Genomic DNA, 18186 nt, shown 5'->3' on the forward strand with positions numbered 1-18186 from the left:
TTCACTTCTCCTGGATCCCCGCTGCATACAGATGGGAAGAAAAAAAGGGATCCAGAGGGGAATCCCCATGACGGAAGGACAGGACATCGCGATCTACCAGTGACCGCTACGCGATCGACCTAATGGGCACCCCTGCCTTACTCAATCTCTTCGCACACAGCCATAAAAATCACTTCTTATTGATTTGTTAAAGGCTTGTGAAAAGACACAGACCTGTAACTATAACAAAAAAAGCAAAATGGGAATTATCTCTACTAGCGGTAGCAAACGCCAACCCTCCAGCTGAGGTAAAACTACAAATCCCAACATGCATCTGCCTCTGGGAGCCATGCCTGTGGCTGTCAGAGTCATGCAATGCCTAATGGGATTTGTAGTTGCACCACAGCTAAAGGGCCAGAGTTTGCTGACCCCAAACTATACCATTCCAAACCCAATCATAAATCCCACCATTGTGGTAGAAAACAAGAACAAATAGAGTGTATGGTTGGCAAGCTTTCGCGCTATAAGAATGCGATGGAGCTTTGACTATCTAACAGCCTGTCATTCAGCCTTATCTGCAGACTTTTTGAAGCAGATTCCTTTAGGTGCTTGTACTTTATTCCTGCAGCAGTTTGTATGTTGTACTAGAGAAAGAGACTTTTTTTTAAAGATATTGGTACTAGATATAATATGAGTTAGAAAAAATTGGATAGCATTTTACCAGCCACTAGTGCAAAAATCTAGAAATCTCCATAGACTTTGGAAACTTTTCCACAATAACATCTTTACTATTAAAAAAAACATTTCTTTGAAAAGGAACTTGTAGCAGGTGCACTCTTAAATACGCCTTACTAAAAATAATGTAGGCATGAACTGAAACCTTTTCTATATCTCCTAATTATACTAGAGACAGTACGGAATCTTGTGAAGATTGCACCTGCCTGTACTCACAGGAGGCTTTGGTGGACATTCAAGGGAGTCTTTTTTTCCTCCCTTTGGCAAAGCCCCCTAAGGCAGGTGCAGTCCTCAGAGTGGAGCTCATTTTTCAATGAGAATGAATTATCTTAGACTTACTTGCTTCACATCTGCCTGTTAGATGCTCATTTTGTAGTATTGGAAAATAAAAGGGTTAATTTTATGTTTCTCTCCAAAATCCTTTAAGACACTAATCCTATATTTATGCTCTTCTGTCCTTGTCAAGAGCCTAATGAAATCTTTATATAAAAATGTGTTCACAACTGAACTATCAAATATACATGTACAACAGATCACCTTTACACATATATGTAATCAGTGGGTTTTTGGTGCTGCAAAAATGAACAATGTCCAAGCTCGCACTATGCAGAACCCAGCTGTGGATATGACAGCTAAATCCTGCACAGGGAAAGTTCATCTCTCCTAGGGTTAATCTCCAGAGTTACATTATCAATGTGACAGTCACCCCTTCTATATGAGGAACTCTGAGAGTGTGGCTCTCCTGGTGTAATCACCAAGTGGCATTCTCAATGTGACAGCCACCGCTCTATATCAGGTCCTCTGCCAGTGTAGCTCTCCTGGCATAGGCGTGTGCACAGGGTGCACCACCCCAAGTGCACCACCAAAACTGCAACAGTGGGCACCGTGTTTTTAGTAACTGATAGAGTGTAGCGGCACTTGCCGCTTACAATCCCCCCATAACAACCGCAGTCCTGGGTGTGTTATGTGTGATGTAAAGTAACCACAGATCCCAGCTCGCTCCATTGATGGACTACAATCTCATATTTAGTATACTAATTTGTATTGAGATTGTAGTCCATCACGTGAGCAAGCTGGGAGTGGTAAACAGTACACTTTATAACACACACACGGGGTCCATGGGGAACAAAAGTAGCCACCCTCCAGAAGGAAGGACAATGTCGGCAGCACCAATTCAAAGATGAACTCAGGATCTACTGCCGAGTGATACACAAATAAGATGCATTTTTTTAACAGTTGAGGTACTTAAACGCATTTTTAAGATTTAACACCTGAGTTTAGTGTCACTTTAATGGGATTGCTTGAAAACTGCACATAACTTGGGTTTTCATCTGTTTTCTTGCCTTGCTCAGCTCAAGGGAGAAAGGGAAAAAGAAACCAAAGCAACTGTATTGTATATTTCCATTATTCCATTATATTTCCAAGCCTTAGTGGATCCTGTTAACACCTGAGCTTCTTTTGGTGTAGAGTTACATGTTTTGGCCCCAAGAGACTTTAATGGGAGTGCTTGAAAACTGCACCGAACATGGGTTTCCATATATTTTCTTGCCTTGCTCAGCTCAAGTTTGAATGGGGCCTTAGAGGAAACCAAGGCAACTGCATCCACAAGGGTTGTACCATTGTACCAATCAGTATCTTTCTCTTCTGAAACATATAAGGCACCTTATCATCTACCTTTGATCTGATTTCACAAGTCCTTTTTTTATTTCTTGCCTATGAATGGCGACAGGTCTGTATGCAGATGGCAAGGCGTATGCGCTAAGCATAGAGACAGAGAGGTGTACTCGGCGGCAGGGACGGTGCTCGGCGCATGCGCACTAGCTGGGAAACGTCAGGCTATTTGACAGACAGCAGCGTTTGCAGATTTGCAGGACCATAGGGCGAGGAGGAGGTGGTGGAGCTCCGGAGCAGGCAGGGAGAAGCCGGTGCGATCGGAAGACGAGTGACAGGAGATGGATGCACAGTATGTCGTGTCTGCTGGATATCGGTAGGTGAATGATTTGTGATGAAGAGAAGCTGAGGAAGGAAAAGGCGAAGGTAGATGTGCACGGAGGACAGATCGATGGACTGAGTGAATAGCCGGTGAAAGGATCGAGGCTCGTCAGCGAGCAGAGGCAGCAGCAGGTTGGGAGGCAGCACGGATCCCCCCCATTGTAGATCTTATAATGATCGTGAGTGGATGTGATTTGCAGAAGTGATGAGGACTGGAATCGGATGCTGTAGCGCTGTTGTTGTGGCACAGCCTGGATAGCCGGTGGGCTGGAGGGGGGTCCCCCTGTCCCTGCAGCATCACATGGAGACTTTAAACGCTGAGCCCAGGCTGCAGAGCCATGCTGAGAAGAAGAGGCTGAACCGAGCACCTTCTCCTGCTAGACCCTTCCTAAGGGACTCCCACTCCAGGGCACCCCCTGCGAAACCTTCAGTGCTGCCCCCCAAGTCTCCCAACCTGGGCCACCAGTCCCCTGGGCAGCTAGCCACTCAGAGCCGCTTGTCCAGGCGCAGCGCTCCTGCCAAAGATAAGCCGAGCACGGCCAAGGCTAGCGCCAAGGCGGCACTGAGCAGCAAGAGGGCATCCAGGCCATCGCAGGGGGAGCCGAACAGCAAAGGGGGCACCAGGAGAGAGCTGCAGCATGCCCCCTCCTCTCCCCTGACTGCAGCAGGTAGAAGTCGCAGGACGGTGCAGAGATTGGAGAGCCCGGCTCCGGGGACCTGCCTAGTACGGCTCAGCCACACGGACAGCAGCTCAGACCTCTCCGACTGCCCCTCCGAGCCCCTGTCCGACGAGCATCGCCCCCTGCCAGCCCACAGCAGCGACAATGAGTCGGCCTCCAGCAAGCAGGTGGTGGCATCGGTGCCAGACATAGTTGTCATAGTGGGGTCGGAGAAGAGCCGAGCGGGATCGGTGAACGATGACGCCCGCGGAGCAGAGAGCAGCTCGGTTAAAAGTCCCGCACCGCCAAGCCAAGGACAAGAGGAGGACTTGCTCAGGGAGTTGGACGAGCTGCGATCGGAAAATGACTATCTCAAGGTAGGTGGGCGCACATCAGATGAATGGAGGGTTCAAGGGTCGGGCTTCTCCATGCACTGGGCAGAGCAAGGATCTCCATGCACTGGGTAATCAGGCTTCTCCATCCACTGGGTTGGGTGAGGATTTCCATGCACAAGGTAGGGCAATGATCTCCCTCAACTGAGTAGAGCAAATATCTCCATCTACTGGGTAGAGCAAAGAACTCCATCCGCTGGGTAATTGGGTTTCTCCATCCACTGGGTGGAGCAAGGATCTTCTTGCAGTGGGTAATTGGGATTCTCTATCCACAGGGTAGGGCAAAGATCTCATGCACAGAGTAGGGCAAGTAACTCCATACACTGGGTAGGGTAAGGATCCCCATGCACAGGGTAGGGCAAGCATCTCTATCCACAGGGTATGGCAAGGATCTCCATGCACAGGGTAGGGCAAGGATGCATCTCCATTCACAGGGTAGGGCAAGGATCTTTATTCATAGGTTAGGGCAATGATCTCCATCCGCTGGGTAGAGCAAGGATCTCCATACACATTGCAGTGCAAGGATCTCCTCCATGCACAGGGTAGTTCAAGGATCTCCATGCACATGGTAGGGCAAGGACCTTCATGCATAGGGTAGGGCAAGGATCTTTATTCACAGGTTAGGGCAAGGATCTCCATGCACAGGGTAAGGATCTCCATGCACATGGTAGGGCAAGGATGGATCTCCATTCACAGGGTAGGCCAAAGACAAGCCGAGCCCGGCCAAGGCTAGCAAGAGGGCATCCAGGCCATCGCAGGGGGAGCCGAACAGCAAAGGGGGCACCAGGAGAGAGCTGCAGCATGCCCCCTCCTCTCCCCTGACTGCAGCAGGTAGAAGTAGAAGGGTAAAGGGTAGAAGGTAGAAGAGGTAGGGTAAGGATCTCCATGCACAGGGTAGGGTAAGGATCTCCATGCACAGGGTAGGGTAAGCATCTCCATGCACAGGGTAGGGCAAGGATCTTTATTCACATGTTAGGGCAAGGATCTCCATCCACTGGGTAGGGTAAGGATCTCCATGCACAGGGTAGGGCAAGGATGGATCTCCATTCACAGGGTAGGGTAAGGATCTTCATGCACAGGGTAGGGTAAGGATCTTCATGCACAGGGTAGGGTAAGGATCTCCATGCACATGGTAGGGCTGAAATTCGGCCAGTGTATAGGCACATTTAGGTGGGCCTGTTTACATCAGGTGCATTGGGCAGCCTTGCCCAGCACAGTCCCACTGTGAAGACAAGGCAATTTTCCTTGTTTATAATGAGCGCAGATCACACAATCGTGCTGCAGTGGTGTGTGCTTAAAAAAAGCACGCAATACTTTTTTTAAGTGCAGAGTGCATTGACTCCACCACATCACACCACGCCGTGGGCGATAGAACTGAACAAAGTTTTACTTTTGACATTTCAATAAAGTTCCAGCAAAAGAAAAGTTGCAGTGTGATGCTCTGTATCCAGCACATTGGCATCACAGCTTTCACAGCACACATGGGCAGCTGTGTTCTAATAGGCCCTAAGAGTGTATGTAAACCTAACATCTATTTTCTGGAATGCTTAGTATTATTTTTCTCTCTACAGTTTTTTGCTGATCTGTTGGAAAATGTCTTACCGATAGATAAGGCCAGTAGCAGCTTTTCCTGCTTGAAGCTGACAACGCTAAGCTGCTACCTTATAACTAACAGCAGTGTTGTCAGCCTGCTATACACGCTCCTTAGGCCCATTTTACACAGCTGTACTGATCAGTTTTTAGGTGGATCTGATCGGCAGATGTAAACAGACATGCCTCAATTTACATGCAACCACCTCTGAGTCTGTTTAGGTCCACAAAAGGAAAGGAAAAGGTTTGCACCCTTTTTCCCCTTTTCTGGATCTAAACATGACAGATCGGAGGTATTAAGATGTACAGAATGCCTGCCCATAGACCTAACATGGGTCCATTAGGCTGACTGATTTGCTCTGTTCTGCTTCGATTCCGCAGGGGATCTATCTGTTCATGGATCAGAACAGACACTGCTTGTGTAAAAGGGCTTAGTTGGGTGGTGGACCTTTAATCAGGTTTGCAGGATCTTTAGGAAAGAAACTTTGTAACAGATTCTTGAAAAAAGTTTTTGCTTAAGGCTGGGTTCACACCTGGGCGTATGGAATATGCGCGTTTGGCGCGCGTTTTTAACGCGATTTGCAGTAAAAGAAAGACGTTTACAAGTGTTATCCGGCTGTATCCTAATGGATACGCGCGCCAAATACGCCCCAAAGAAGCTCCTGTACTTCTTTGGGCGTAGGGTGTTTTGCTGCGCATTTTGCAGCGCATTCCTACGCGCTGTAAAACGCCCAGGTGGGAACCATGCCCATAGGCAATAATTGGTTTTCACATGTTGAACGTTTTACAGCACGTAGGAACGCGCTGTAAAACGCCAAGGTGTGAACCAGGCCTAAAGGAGAACTATGAAGTGAGTGCTTTTCACTCACCTCATAGTTCTAGCTGACCTGTGACAATGAGACTGTCACAGGTCGGCTCAGCAGATCGGGAAGTGAGCGAACACATACCGGCGTTCGCTCACTTCTCGATCCTGTCACGGCAGAGAGCTGGATTCCCCCCTCCCTGCTCTGATCCTCCAGCGCTGACTGGTGGAACGGGAGGGGGAGGGGGCAGGTACAGCTGGCTCTGCCTCTAGACAGGCAGAGCCAGATGTCACTCACGCAACTGGGCGGATCCAGACATAATTGTCGGGATCCGCTTCAGCTGCAACGTCTCAGTATACCGCGAGCTCTAGCTCGCGGTATACTGAGCTTAGGGTGACGGGAGGACGCTAGTTTGTGTCCTCCCGTTACCCTAAGGAGAACTATGGGGAAAAGCCCTAACTCCATAATTCTCCTTTAAGTGATATGCAAGGCCTGATGCAAAACATACTGAGAAATAGATTCTGTGTTTACACTTCAATAACTCTGTGTGGAAGAACATTAATGATGTTTTGGAATAAGTATTATTTCACAGACTGTCCTATGACAACCTATTGTGTGGTGGACGAGTTTTGGTGAAGGTCATGTTTTTAAAATCAGAGGGTTAAAGGTTTTTTTTAGAAACAAGCATGGCAAATGTAGAGCGAGTGGCTTTCATTTATTTATTCATTTATTGAGTCTCCATTCAGTGAGCAGTGGTCCTGGAATCAGAATAAAGGTGGCCATATACTCTTCGAATTTCTGTTGTTCAGCCCCTGAAGGCAGAAGGAGGAAAATCCCCAATCCATGCTAAACAGTGTGGATGGAGGAATCCTGCCTGCTGGCTGTTGTATTCAGCAGCTACTGCTCCAACAGTTGCTGAATACCCAGACAGTGCATGCATCTGATACCCAAAGAAAATCGCACTCCCATATGCGGTATCACCATGTTTATTGGTAAAATCAAATGATAAGGAACTACTCACAATTGTAGCAGATAAAAGCGTTTTCTTAGTTTCTCCAAAAGAGATATAAATGTAAACATTCAACCAAACAATGAATACAAAGACAGTGGAGAAACGAAGAAAACGCTTTTATCTGCTACAATTGTGAGTAGTTCCTTATTTAATTTTACCAATAAACGTGGTGATGCCACACATGGGAGTGCACTTTTCTTTGCTTTTGTTTTGGTATTAGTGAGAGTTCTCCACAATCTGAATACAATGTATTTGGGAGATATAGAATGTATACAATGTAAATGTAATTGTATACAATGTAACGATAGGTTCGATCATTCATACTGTTTAGCATTGATGGAAGAATATGTCTTATTTTTTTCATTCAGGCTGAACATAAAAATATAATTGTGTGTACCCAACTTAAAGGTTGGTACACATGGAACGAATTTCAGCCGATTTGGAATCAAACAAAATGCGTTCTGTGGGTGGCCCTATTCCCGCAGTAGAAGGTTAATCAGGTCAGATAAGGGATGAACCTGTTCTGGAGATAACCTGTGTGTATGTCTGAGGTTTGGTGTTGGTGAACTTATCCTCCTTAGTTAATGAAAGATCTTGGACTTAGTGGCAGCACTTACACAAGATGCTTGTGTTGTTTTACTGAGGCATAAAGGCTTTAATTGTCTCAGGTGCCTCACCCAAAGTTTTCTACCTGGTTTTACTGAGAGGTACCTTTTACACAAAGGCGTGCTCACCCTTTACAAAGGCCAAAGTCCTACAGACATAATAGGTGAATATGTAGGATCTGCTTTGTCCTAGTCATTGTGCGTTGCAGAGATACATACTATAAAGTAAAAGAAGCATAAGGCTGTTGTCCACAGCAATCTGTCTGGTGTTTGCTTTTATTCTTTATCTTGTAAAGTAGAAAAGAAACAAGTGATCGGACTAGGTACAACAATCAAGCATTTGTATTTACAATTCTTTATACAGTGTTACTAGCTTACAACAAAACATAATGACATGTAACAGAAACAACGTGTACTTTATAACTACAAAAGTGAGCTTTTAAAAAATGGCAAGGCAAAATAAAAAGAAACATTTCCCCTTGTTTTATCTGTTTAAACACTGCAAGTACTGACAAAACACTGCCTGGCCCAAAAAAGTCACACACTCTAATATTTAGTTGGGCTTCCTTTAGCTTTGATTACGGCACACATTTGCCATGGTATCATTTTGATAAGCTTATGCAATGTCACAACATTTATTTCTGTCCAGATTTGCATTAATTTTTCACCAAGATCTTGTAGTGATGAAGGGAGAGTCAGACCACTGCGTAAAGTCTTCTCCAGCACTTCCCAAAGATTCTCAATGGGGGTTAAGGTCTGGACTCTGTGGTGGCCAATCCATGTGTGAAAAATTCTCATGTTCCCTGAACCACTCTTTCACATTTTCAACCCGATGAGTCCTGGCATTGTCATCTTGGAATATGTCTATGCCATTCAGGAAGAATAAATCCATTGCTGGAAAACCTGGTCATTCCTAGACATGTTATCCCATAGAAGGCTCTTACCTATTTGCTCAGCTAAATCCAGATGGTGACTTTTTTATTTGGATAGACAGTGCAACTGTTGATGTGTCAGAAATATAACATGTTCCTACCTTCACCTTTGACATTACAACACAGCTCTCAATTCCTAAGCATGTGGTGTCAGCCCTGCCTAATTATAAATAAATAACAAAGAACACTGACTTTTCCTCATCTCTTCCCCTTCCTTATTTCCATAACTCCTCCTTGTGTACAGGCAGAGAGCACAGGAAGTTATCAGCTCACAAGTGTCATCACTTCTAAACGAAGACTGTAGACAAGACACAAACTTCAATAATAAATATGAAAAGGAAAAGTCCAGGAAAGGAAAATCAATTTGAATGATATATTGGAAGCAGGGCATCGCCGCATCACTGCAAAGTGGTATTATTGAAGCACTGATCTGGCACTGAGTTGTAGCATTTCTGTTGCAGCGCTAAGACCCGGGGCACCTTCTTGTAGACCTAGGGCACACACCATGGTTTCCAGGCCTAGTGATTACTATTATTATTATTATTCAGGATTTATATAGCACCAACAGTTTGCACAGCACTTTACAAAATGGAGGGAGACAGTACAGTTACAATACAATTTCAGTACAGGAGGGTCCTGCTTGTAAGAGCTTACAATCGAGTAGCCTCACCAGTAGTGATGCTACTGTTCTGCGACATGATGCAGTACTTGTATAGTTATGGCCATATCTAATTATTACAAAAGTTTACTGCCAATTTATGTCCTGACTGCAATTGTCTTTTGAAAGTAAAGCAAAGCAATGGGTTCACTTTAAGGCCCCATTCACATTTGCCATTGGCATGATTTTGCCAGCATTCATTAACCTCTTGCCGTCCGCCCGTAGTAAAAAAACGGACGGACGGCACTGCAGCATCTGCGGGTTGCCGTCTCTAGACGGCAATTTTTTTCTGCTCGCGCGCGCCCCCTAGCGGGCACGCACGGGCAGAAAAGACCCGTCCAATGCGAACATAGCCCGCCGATCGCCTATATGTGCTCGTTCGCACATAAAGAGGACCTGTCAGTGTGCCTTTGCTATTATATAGGGGGTTGTTATCCCCCTATATAATAGCAATAACAATAAGTGCAAAAAAAAAAATATAAATAAAAAAAAAGAAAAGTAACACATAAAAAAATAAAATAAAATAAAAGCCACATATAAAAAAAGGGGAAAAAACCCCCCCAAAATGTTTAACTCCCCCACCCCCACGTTTACGCGCCTATAAACGTAAATACGCGTCCGGTGCCCCAGCGCGCAAAAATTACAATTGCGCTACACATGTTACATATCGCCGCGAACGTCGCAGTGAGAGCAATCATTTTAGGGCCATCAATCACTGATAACACTAAACTGATGAGCGGTAACAGCTTTTAAAGCGTCGCCTAGGGCCAATTTTGGGTATTATCGTTTTTTGAGGTTTCGCGCGCGCACGCAATTTTAAGGCTTGACATGTTTAGTGTCTTTTTACCCGACGTGACCCCATCTTTTATATTTTACCAAAAAATTGGGTAATAATAAATGTTTTATCATTTAATATAGGGGAAACTGTTTTTTTTTTTTAAATTTCGGTAATTTTTCCTTAATATAGTAAAAAAATAAAACCCCCAGTGGTGAATAAATACCACCAAAAGAAAGCTCTATCTGTCCCCAAAAAAGGGTATAAAATTCATTTCAGTACAGCGCTGCATGACGGAATAAATGTCAGTTAAAGTACCGCAGCGCTGAATACTGAAAAATGGCCTGGATGGGAAGGGGGTTTAACACTGCGGATGTCAACTGGTTAAAAGCGCATCTTGCGCTTGCTCAAACAACTGCATGAGCTTCTTTGCCCATTGGGCTGCCCTATGCGGTGGACATGTGACAAATGCAGCGTGTCCACTAAGGGTGTAACATGGAACATGGTCTAAAGGATGGAATCTTATTTAATCATATTTTTTTTAGCTTTTTTGCAATTTTAAGATTTAACTCCTAAGTTTATTGTCACTTTAAAGGAGAACTATGAGATGAGTGATTTTCCACGGCTCTCTGCCGTGACAGGGGGAGGGGCTGGATTCCCCTCTCCCCGCTCCGATCTGCCAGTGCTGACTGGCGGAACGGACGGGGGAGGGGGCGGGTAAAGCTGGCTCTGCCTCTAGATAGGCAGAGCCAGCTGTCACTCACGCAGCTGGGCGGATCCCGTCATCTACGTCGGGATCCGCTCCGGCTGCGGCGTCTCGGTATACCGCGAGCTGTAGCTCGCGGTATACTGAGCTTAGGGTAATGGAAGGGCGCTAGTTTGTGTCCTCCCGTTACCCTAAGGAGAACTATGGGGAAAAACACTGACCCCATAGTTCTCCTTTAACTGTTCATTTATAGGGGACAGGAAAAAATCTCTTTCAGTTACCTGATCCCTGTTCCCACCGGCTCCTGCTGGGCTGCTAGACCGGTCCCCACCTCCGCTTCTCCCCTTCACTCTGGAGGCCTAAGGACCGCTGCCTTTATCACTTCTAATGTACATTCCAACAGCCGGAGCGGAGGGATGAGAGGTGAACCCTGACCGATGGGGGAGCAGAGATTAGGTAAGTAAAAGTGCTTTGTTCTGGTCACCTAAGCATAAATGAGCACTTAATCCTTGCAGTGTAGGAATATTCCTACTGCAAGGGTAGTGTCTTGGTTTGCCTGACTTTAAGAATATATATATACAGTATATATGTATATTAAGGCATGTCTTCCTTATAATATTGCATTGTTTGGATATACAGCATCTGTGCCGTGCTCCTGCAGGTTGATTGTATAAAGCAGAATCAGTGACAGTTGCAGACCTGCTGAGTAGAAGTAGCATCCTGAGAGCACAGTCTGGCTCCAGAGCCGTCCATGTGAGGCATCACTGCGTGTGCACTGCAGACTATGGACTGATATGTCCCATGGAGCCATCTCCAAAGCAGACGTGACCACAGGAGTTTCCGGGTAGGATGTACAATCACTTGAGGCTTGATGCAGTAGTAATGAGATCATTGCTGTGTCTAAGTGCAGCCTCAGATGGCTCAATAGTCTGGCTCCAGAAAAAATAAATATAGGAATGTTATAAAATTGTGATGGTTCCCTGATGAGGACAAAACTGCAATCAGGAATATGGATGATCTCCCATTGTGTGATTTTCAGTTCATAAAATATACAGAAGGCTTAATAGCATTTGAATCCCTATGGAAGCTGTAATACTTGAATGACGTAAAGCAAAAATTTAATCATTTTGTCAACATAGTGCATTATGGGCATTTTCCTTTTTTTGCATGCTCAGGCTAACACAACCCACAAATGGATACTTGAAGTATCCATTTGTGGGTTGTGTTTAGACTTTGACAGTATAGGTAATCTTTCTAGGTGTTTGGATAAAATTTAAGAGTTCTGATTATTTAAAGCCAGGGGAGCTCAGTTTAGCAGGATGGCTGTACAACTGGTAAATATTTGGGAGCCTAGACTTAAGAATGTTGAAAGTGTGAGAACTAAAGCTGGCTGTACACGACTCAAATTTTGGCCAATTCTTGGGAATCGGGCCCTACTGACAGCATGTGGCTCCACAAATTTGGACAAAGATGGTTGGAAAAAAGTCGTCAACAGTGACTGCAGCTGCAATCACTCTGCTTGTATTTTGATGGCTCCGGGTGCTGGCTGTCAATAGCCAGCAGGTGAGATTCCTCCATCTACGCTGTTTAGCGTGGATGGGGTTTTCAGTGAAACTTACGCATTTTGACTGATCTTTATGTCTATTGCTAGCTTAGGACTGCAGCTGGAGAGTCAGTACAACATTTAGTGGAGAGTTTTGGCGGGAGTTCCACTTTAAGCCATTAAATAGTGTCATATGCATAAAGTATGTGTTGCTTATTAGTGTCATACTGTTCATTTTCAAACTTTACATAGAATGCAGGAGCCAGACAGCCCAATCCAGAAGCCAGCAGTATTTTTTAGTAGCCAACAACTAGAGAAGACCTTAAAAGTTAGGTGTCGGCTGTAATTTGTAGGGAGCATTGGCTGCTTGGGTCCTGCGATTTGTCCCACTCAGTCTTATAATCAACATCTGTGTTTTCAGGTGACAACATGTGGCATTGTTCAGTGCTAGAGTTCTTGGTTTGTCTTTTCACAGATTAGCGAAGGCGTAGAACAATCAAGGTCGGTGTGGCCCAGTGGTCACCATGACAGGAAGTGAGAGGATGTATGTAATAGGGATGTAGCAATTAAACCACTCTCTATATGAAGATTTTACGAGCCTGGAACCCAGGCAAGCTTTTTACTGCTGTCTGTGTCACTACTAGAGATTTCTGCTCACTTCCTGTCCTGATGACAATGATGTTAGTGGGACGGGTAAAGAGGGAAAGTGTCAACGGAAGCTCAAACAGCAATAAAAGAGTTGTACTTTAAAGTAGTACTAAATGCTAGGTGTTTTTTACCTTAATGCATTCTCTGCATTCAGTAATCAGTTGAAAACTCTTTATGTTTGCTCCACCATCATCCCGTTTCCTGTGCGCTGCTTCCCCGAACTTCTTGTCAGGGAAAGCACACACATGATGTCATACATAATTCAGTATTTCATTTAGTGGCACTACAAGTCCGATCATGCCTTGCTCCAGCTTGGAAGCGTGCTCCATTTTTTTTCCTAAAGTGATCTAGGGCTGCCTTTGTGTGAGACCCAGGCAGCTTCACCATGTCCCCCTGTAGTCCATACCTGAAAGGGTGGCCCCAGAGGACCCAGCAAGTGAATGAAATCATATCAGAGCTAGAAGGCAGGACCAGCACTTAACAAAGAAATCTAAAACTGGGGAAAGAAACACTTTGAAAGAAGAAGCAGTGAACACAGTAAGTCTGTTTATCAGCAATACATTTTGATAGAAAATGTAGCCTTTAATATAACTTTATAAACGGAAGATAACATTGTTCCTGCTTTTAATTTACTGATCATCCTGCCAGTAACACACTTCCTGCCCTACAGTGACAACACTTACTCACCATACTGTATCAATTGAGAAGCAGCCAAAGATAGGACTGCATAACATTTCCCTCTCAACTGTTCTTCATTACATAGAGAAAAGGTGTTGTGTAGTCAACATAGAGAGCTAATAAGAGTGCAACACAGGCAGAGTTGTTATCAGCTCACAAAATATCTGGCAGGAGCAGCAGGTACCGCTTTGCAATTACATAACAGGTATAGGAATGTAACAAATCTCTTTCCCAAAAGGGAACATGTTATTTGTTAGGTTTTACTTTACCATGAGCTGGGACTTGTGTGATGCTGGCCTTAGAGAAAACAGATGATGCAGCAGAGATAGTAGAAAGTAGGACAAACTCTTCTCTCTGCTGTCCCTGGAATTCTAAACACCTCAGTAAAGAGAACATGTACTATACCTAGTGGGCAGATATTTCCCAAAATGGATTGTAGCAGAGACAGAGCTAAACAGACAGAGCTAAAACCATTTTCTCTGATAACCATTTTTATCTTTACTTTTATGGTATTCTGTACATGCAGTGCTTGCAGCAGGGATTGTACTTTATTATTTCTCCTATTAATATGAATATATGGGCCAGCTTAGACTTATAATGAATCTTTTAACATAATATGACCTATAGGTGGCTTGTCCTATTATTATTGATCTAAGCTGGTATTCAGCAGAAACGCTGATTGTACTGTCAGTCCATTAAATAGCCATTACATGGGGAATCGACAAAGCTGTAGAAGTAATACCATAGTGACTGTTTGGCACACCAAGCTAGTAAAATTGGAAAGTCACTTCAAAAATGTATGTAATTATTTCAATTGTGTCCAAACTAAACACATTCAAATATTGACATATTTGTATATGTTCTGAAAAAGCAGTAGAGCTTTAAAATGAGAGATCACTGACCTCTGTAGCTGCTTGTAATGTGGTACTGTGATGTAATCTGTCTTCAAAGATCAGCTTACAGCACCTGGTGTTTATTTATAATGGGAGGCTGGAAAATTCTTCTTCTTCTTCTTCTTCTTCTTATTATTATTATTATTATTATTATTATTATTATTATTCAGGATTTATATAGTGCCAACAGTTTGGAGGGAGACAGTACAGTTGCAATACAATTTCAGCACAGGAGGGTTAGGAGGGCCCTGGTGGTGAGAGCTTACAATCTAGTAGGAGGGGCAAGTTATACAAAAGATAATAATTGTGTGGGATGATTCAATGGAGGAAGTAAAAGGACAGTCATTATGTTGAGGTGGAAGAGGCTTCCCTGAAGAGATACGTTTTCAAGGATTGCCTAAAAAAGGACAGAGTAGGAGATGAGATTTGGTTAGGGATTTCCAGAGAATGGGAGACACTTTCGAGAAGTCCTGGAGACATGCATGGGAGGAGGTGACAAGAGAGCTTGGAATGAGTGAAGAGGGCGGTTTGGGTGATATTTTGAGATGGGGTTGATGGTTATGTAGCTGGGGGCAGAGTTGTAGAGCAAGTTTCTGCTGCCCTAGAAAAGCCCTAGAGAGAGGAGCTGTGATTTCAGTGCCTGTTTTGCAAACTTTGAAGATGATTTTCTCCACAATGCCGACAGCTAAATAGGTCAGTGAGGGTTTTTGTGCATAGGCTGGGCACAGGTGCCCCTCAAATTTCTGTTTACCGAAAATACAAAAATGTTTCTTAGTAAACACACAAAGTTTTACTCTATGCATTTGCAGAGTACTGATGAGGTAAAGAAACCTGTGCTAAAAAATACAAGGTTGTTGCTAACAAGGGATGAGTGCATGTTCAGTCCAAACCTGAGCTCCTCCCACCAAGGAAGTGCCATGAGCACTTACACCCAATCAGCTGTGGTACGGGCATTCCCTGCCCTGCAGCTGCATGTAAACAGAGGGGCGGGATGCTTCTTGTGCTCATTTACCTTATATGGCCACATAGCCTTATTAGGTAAATGTTATTTTCCAAATACAAGCATGTAGCCATATAAGGTCACGTCCTCCCTTTGCTTATGTTAAGCTGCGAATGGAAAATTCCTTGGCCACAGCTGATTGGGCGGCATGGAAGCAGCTTCCTTGAGTGTTTAATAGGAGCTCCTTCCGGGTGCAGAGGAGCTTAAGTTTGGACCAGGTTTGGTCTGAACCTGAGCTCATCCCTATTGCTGACCTCACCTTTTGAAAATGCTAATTCCCTGCCTAGAGTGTTGAGCCAGAGGCTTCAACACTTTCTGAGTAGCTGAGCTGAGAGGAACATTCCGATTAGTAATTTTGACTTTGCTGGCTGCATACTTGTTCTGGGACTTTGCTAGCTATATACGTGTTCTGGGTTAGTCATTGTATTGACTCTGGAGATGACCAGGCAGCTAGCAGTTGCAGAAGGAGGTCAGCAATGGCTCCCTCTAAGTAGAGGTTCCCTTTAAATGGATCTTATGTGTCATACTTCTCTGTATTAGACATGGTGTTGCACATTTCGTCTTGTACTAGGGGCTCCCATGTAACAAGGTACGCACTTGTATTTGTAATATTCATGCGGTTCTATCTTTGATCAAGTGTAGCTGTACTGTAGCAGATGGTGCTACAAACCCGTCTGAAGTTGATATTTCTTTATACGTGTCAAAAAAAGAAAGCTGGATCAAACACCACAGTTCAAGCGCTGCATGTCAGGTCTATCTTTTTAATTACTGTGAAGTACATTGCACCTTTTATTTCTGTTAGGTTTACATGTCTGTATATATATATATATATATATTTACAGTATAATGACAGAAGTATTTCGGAGCTTGTAATTAATATTTATCAACATTTACCCTGTCCACTGACTAGTCCTTGGCCATCAGTGTTGTACATTACGTACTTGTGGTCCATATACATTTCTTTTCATTTTTGGGGGAAGGGTGGGCAGACTTAAATTGAATTGATCAGGCGGTAAGGCAAATTTAAAAGCCAGTAGAATGTGTATTAGAGCCAGGAAATATGCCCTTGCATATACGTTCATGAAAATAAAGCTGGACATATGCCGCTTCCGTGGCTGCTGAATATCCAAACAGCACGTGCATCTGACTGGATGCAGGGACTGTGCATCCAAGAATTTTCCAACCAGCTCCTTCAAAAATCCACACTGCTTACCAGCTGGCTATTAGTAATCTGATTGGATGCAGTCACTGTTCGGCCAACAGTATTCTACCCAGCTCGTTTAATTCTGTCAATTGAAGTTTGTCGAGTCGGGTGGTGCCGACAGGGCCATCCTTGGCTTGAATTTTGCCCGGGTTAAGACAAGTATGGCTACCTTAAAGAAGAACTCCGCATACAAATTTTATTAACCCTTGCTGTAGGGCTATCCCCGCACTGCAAGGGTTAAATGCTCGTTTTCATCTAGGCTAAAAAAGAAAGTTATACTCACCTGATCCTTCGAGCTGGCCAGCTCTTAGACCAGTCTCTTCCACTTCGCTCCCCCTCCTCTGCAGCGATCTAAAGTCCTCGGGTCATCAGGTTCTATACACAATGTATTGGACGTGAGGACGCCAGGGTACATATCACCGCTGCGGAGGAGGAGGAGAAAAGCAGGAGGAAGCGCTGTGACAGCCGTCCGGCTCCAAGGATCGGATTAGTATAACTTTTGTTTCTTAACCTAGACAAAAACAGGCAGTTAACCTTTGCAGTGCAGGGATAGCTCCACTGCAAGGGTTAATACAATGTGTGCCCGGGAAAAATGAAAGACTGGCAGGGTCTGATGCTAAAATTCCACAACTCCTCCAGTCTACATTTTCACTGCTCCACTTATTGCTTTCAGAGTTAGTACAGGAAGCCATTCTTATAATTACTGCATAGTACTGTCTGTTATTCATTATTCATTGTGTGTGATGGTGCCATTGTGAGTGTGGTGATACTGTTCACTGTGCAAGATAATGGAATAAACAGATTTCTCTGAGAACGATGGGCAGGTAGATATCTGTGTTTTCTCAAATGAGTCACTGGAAAACAGGGAGCTGCAACCATACGCTGACAGTGACTCAAGTAGAATCATTTATCCCTTCCCTCTTCTCTATAGAAAAGTAGGGATGTGGGTCTTGCTTATATGTAAGTTTTCCAAGAAGCAGGAAAATCGGACTTGTGTGACTTGATGGTCGGAATCGCTCATTATGGCCCCCTAGGGAGGCAGGTGTTGCAAATGATGCATGAGTTGCGTGTACCCTGATTAACACTAGGTGGTTTTTGGCCAATCTCACTGGAATATGGATGACCTGCAAATTATCACATCGAATCTCAGGAGCCAGGTAGAAAATGCTGCCTAAAAATTACAGCCAACGGCTAACTTTTGAGATTTTCTCTAGTTGTTGTTAATGCTACTGAAAAAATTCTGCTGGCTCATGTATTGGATAGTGTGGCTCCTACGTTCCCTATTACTTTGTCCACCCCTGCTTTAGAGGTGTTGGGGCACAGATCTGTACCGAGAGCTCCAATTCTGCATAGCTGATTGCTGTATATTAGTGATGCCAGCT

At 44.3% G+C, this 18186-nt stretch overlaps 1 protein-coding gene across 5 annotated transcripts in view; it reads left to right on the forward strand.

Annotated features, from left to right (window-relative positions):
* The first annotated feature begins 3007 nt into the window (after positions 1-3007).
* The window catches only part of MTCL1 (microtubule crosslinking factor 1), a 130816-nt gene continuing 115637 nt past the window's right edge, over positions 3008-18186 (forward strand). For 3 of the 5 annotated variants that reach the window (XM_018553557.1, XM_018553566.1, XM_018553573.1), the window contains exon 1: positions 3662-3742. Coding sequence is in view for 2 of the 5 variants with exons in the window: in XM_018553542.1 (XP_018409044.1) it covers positions 3008-3742 (735 nt within the window). In the remaining 3 variants the exon portion in view is untranslated. Of the gene's footprint in view, positions 3743-18186 lie in introns of all 5 variants that reach the window. The other 2 variants (XM_018553542.1, XM_018553550.1) reach the window with 1 other exon arrangement.

Source organism: Nanorana parkeri, unplaced genomic scaffold (genome assembly GCF_000935625.1).
Source record: "Nanorana parkeri isolate BGI_ZX_2015 unplaced genomic scaffold, ASM93562v1 scaffold7, whole genome shotgun sequence".
Taxonomy (NCBI): domain Eukaryota; kingdom Metazoa; phylum Chordata; class Amphibia; order Anura; family Dicroglossidae; genus Nanorana; species Nanorana parkeri.